This window comes from Moschus berezovskii, chromosome 28, assembly GCF_049115385.1.
Source record: "Moschus berezovskii isolate FMDL1 chromosome 28, NW_MosBer_1.0, whole genome shotgun sequence".
NCBI classification, from domain to species: domain Eukaryota; kingdom Metazoa; phylum Chordata; class Mammalia; order Artiodactyla; family Moschidae; genus Moschus; species Moschus berezovskii.
In genome coordinates, this window is record NC_142487.1 from 4478428 (window position 1) to 4481432 (window position 3005).

At 53.9% G+C, this 3005-nt stretch overlaps 1 protein-coding gene across 1 annotated transcript; it reads left to right on the plus strand.

Annotated features, from left to right (window-relative positions):
• Nucleotides 1-219: 219 nt before the first annotated feature.
• On the plus strand, nt 220-2315 carry ADCYAP1 (adenylate cyclase activating polypeptide 1). Its single transcript, XM_088833354.1, has 4 exons — nt 220-231; nt 303-427; nt 831-929; nt 2010-2315. The coding sequence occupies exons 1-4, from the start codon at nt 220-222 to the stop codon at nt 2197-2199; spliced, it is 426 nt and encodes a 141-aa protein (XP_088689480.1). The 3' UTR covers nt 2200-2315.
• Nucleotides 2316-3005: the final 690 nt, after the last annotated feature.

Sequence of the window (3005 nt, forward strand, 5' to 3'; positions counted from 1 at the left end):
AGGAGCTGTCCTCCCCGGCGGCCAGGTGTGCGAGGTCGGCAGAGACGTCTGGGCTTCCCAGTGCCCGTTGAGGTCGTGGCCCCCGCAGGGCGACCCTTCACCCCCGAGAGGAGGGGTGGGAATTTCTGCTGGGTGTCGTTTCCTCTTCCTGCCCCTGTCCTAGAAGAGACAGTTCTCCGAGGGGCGCCTTTTGGAAGAAGGAACATCGTGAGAGCCCCTATGGGTCTTTGGGTCCTCGCAGAGGCGGGGAAGGACCCTACTGACCACGCCTTCTGCCCCCTGGCTACCCCTGCAGTCCGGAGGACGAGGCGTACGACGAGGACGGAAACCCACAGCAGGACTTCTACTACTCGGAGCCGCCGGGCGTGGGGAGCCCCGCCTCCGCGCTGCGCGATGCCTACGCGCTCTACTACCCTGCGGAGGAAAGGTACCGCCGCGCAGCCGGGCACTGGGAGGGAGAAAGGGGCAGGGGACGGCCCATTGAGTAGGTGCTTTTTCATAAAAGCCCTCCAGTCTCTCTTCTCCCGGGCTGGTCCCCACGAGAGTGAGAGAAAGTTAGGAGCGGGCCGGTTTGTGTGGACAGGAGGGCTGCACGGGGATCAAAAGGTCTGCGGCCCAAGGAGTGGCAGTGAGTGCGCTCCCCGGCCGGGCTCCACACCTGAGGTCCTGGGAGGGCAGGACGAACTCTGGTTCCTGGCACTCACGGGAACATCCCAGGAGTTATTGCCTTCCGGAGCGCCGGGGGGCAAGCGTGACTAGCGGGGGACCTGGGGCTGCCACTTGGGCACTGAGTCAGTGACCCCCGGGCGCGCACTTTGCCTCCCTGTTAGAGATGTCGCCCACGGGATCCTTAATAAGGCCTACCGCAAAGTGCTGGACCAGCTGTCCGCCAGGAGATACCTGCAGACGCTCATGGCCAAGGGCTTGGGGTAAGAGTTTGCGAAAGAGTTAACCGGCGCGTGATGGCGCACGCGCCGCGGTGGGTGTGTGTGCCGGGCGCGCTGGGAGGGCGGGGCTGCTTCTACGTCCTTGCGTGCACGTGGGGCCGAGCGTGAGTCTGCGCCGCAGGGTCTACAGGGCCAGGCCCCTGCCACAGGCTAAGGTTTAGGTACCGCGCCAGAAGTTTGGCCAGAGAGCTCGGGAATGAGGCGAGGAGGGGAGCGGGCAGGAAAACCGGGAAGTCTGATCCGTTTTGAATAATTAAAAAATAAAAAAGAGGTTCCCCCTCTCCAGGCCATCAAAACCTTCAAGTTTCTTGGGACGATTGACTTTTTCTTTCCTCACATTTCTTTCACTGTTAAATTCAAATCGAAACAAACCCTCAAATTTGGACACTTAAGGAAGCAAACAGTCTTTGTTCGTGCCAGACAAACCCAAAGCACAGGATTTGCAGGAGCTTCTCTCACCAGAAGGCAACGTTTTAATAGAGCCCATGGGACACCAGAATACGTTTTCCACACTGAATAATTCATGTGATGAAAAGTATTGCCTGCAGCCTGTCGACTTGTATTATTATCACGTTTTTCAACTTAGCGCGTAGGAGAACAGCGCTCCCCTCTGACTAGGAATTGCGGGATCGATATAAACTCCACGGCAACAGCCAACGGGAAATTCAGGGCTCTTTGGTGCTTTTCTCTCTGCGTGGGTGGGGGCGTCCGGGAACGGTTAGGACAATTGAGCGCAAAAGCACTGATGGTCAGATCTGAGACGGCAGCGTTTGGAGAGGGGTTAGGCTTAAATCGCTTGCGTTTGGCCCGGGACCTCTTCCCAGGCCCATCCTATAAGGGCTTGGTGCCCCGATATCTTTGATGGGGAGGGAGAAGGGAAGGCTCCCATCGCCGCCCTCCCTGCGTCTGCTCCCTGGCGGGGCAGGGTGGCGCGCTGGGCGCCGAGAGCCCGCGTCCTCCCCCGAAGATTCCCTCGATGGGTGGGGTCTGCCTGCTCACCCCGCGTCTACTCACCGGGTGTCTCCCGCCCCGCCACCCTCTTCCCGACCTCTCTCCTTGCAGTGGGACCCCGGGCGGCGGCGCAGACGACGACTCGGAGCCGCTCTCCAAGCGCCACTCGGACGGCATCTTCACTGACAGCTACAGCCGCTACCGGAAACAAATGGCTGTTAAGAAATACTTGGCGGCCGTCCTAGGGAAAAGGTATAAACAAAGGGTTAAAAACAAAGGACGGCGAATACCGTACTTGTAGCGACGAGTTACCAGCTATCCTGTGTATACAGCCCTGACACAATGAGAAGTCGTTTTTCCCAACTGACTGATCTGTCATCGCTCCTGTGTTCTGTCCCACATGTATTTATGTATGAAGTCAAGCCATTAAATGAATATTTTGATAATAATATTGTTTTTCTTTTTACGAAGCACTAGAGAATGCACAGATATACTTTGTGGACCAATTATTGATATTGACATATATATTACGAATATATAAAGAGTATATATATATATATAATAGAGAGCTGTTCATACAGTGTGCACAAGGATTGAACATTCGCCTGAGCTGTTTGTTTTTATATAAAATAAATAGAAAAATAGACAATCATTGTTTTGAATATTACTCCTATTTTTGTAAACTGGAATTAAAAGGATAGTATTTTTATCCACGATAGGCCTGAAGATACTAATACTGACCATTTGCTACTGTACATAAACAGTGATGCCCTGCTCCAGGGAGACTTTGAGGTAATGATTTGGGAGGATTGCTGAAGGTCTCTCTTTTCCAGGGAGTCTCTGGGGCAGGCTGCTTCAATCCCAGCTGAACTCAACTGAGGCTCTGTCTACCCCTTGCTGGGTGGCAATGCCAATACTTCTTCTTTCTTTGATTCTATTTTTATGTGTATTTGTCTCTCTTCAGACTCTCAGCCCACAAGGAAATTCTCCTGATAAAACAACAGCTGGATCTAAATTGTGCTTCTCCCCAGAATTCATACCACTCCCTGGGGGAGGAGTTGGGGGACTGTACAGAGAAGAGAGACTTGAATAGGAAGCTCTCTTTTC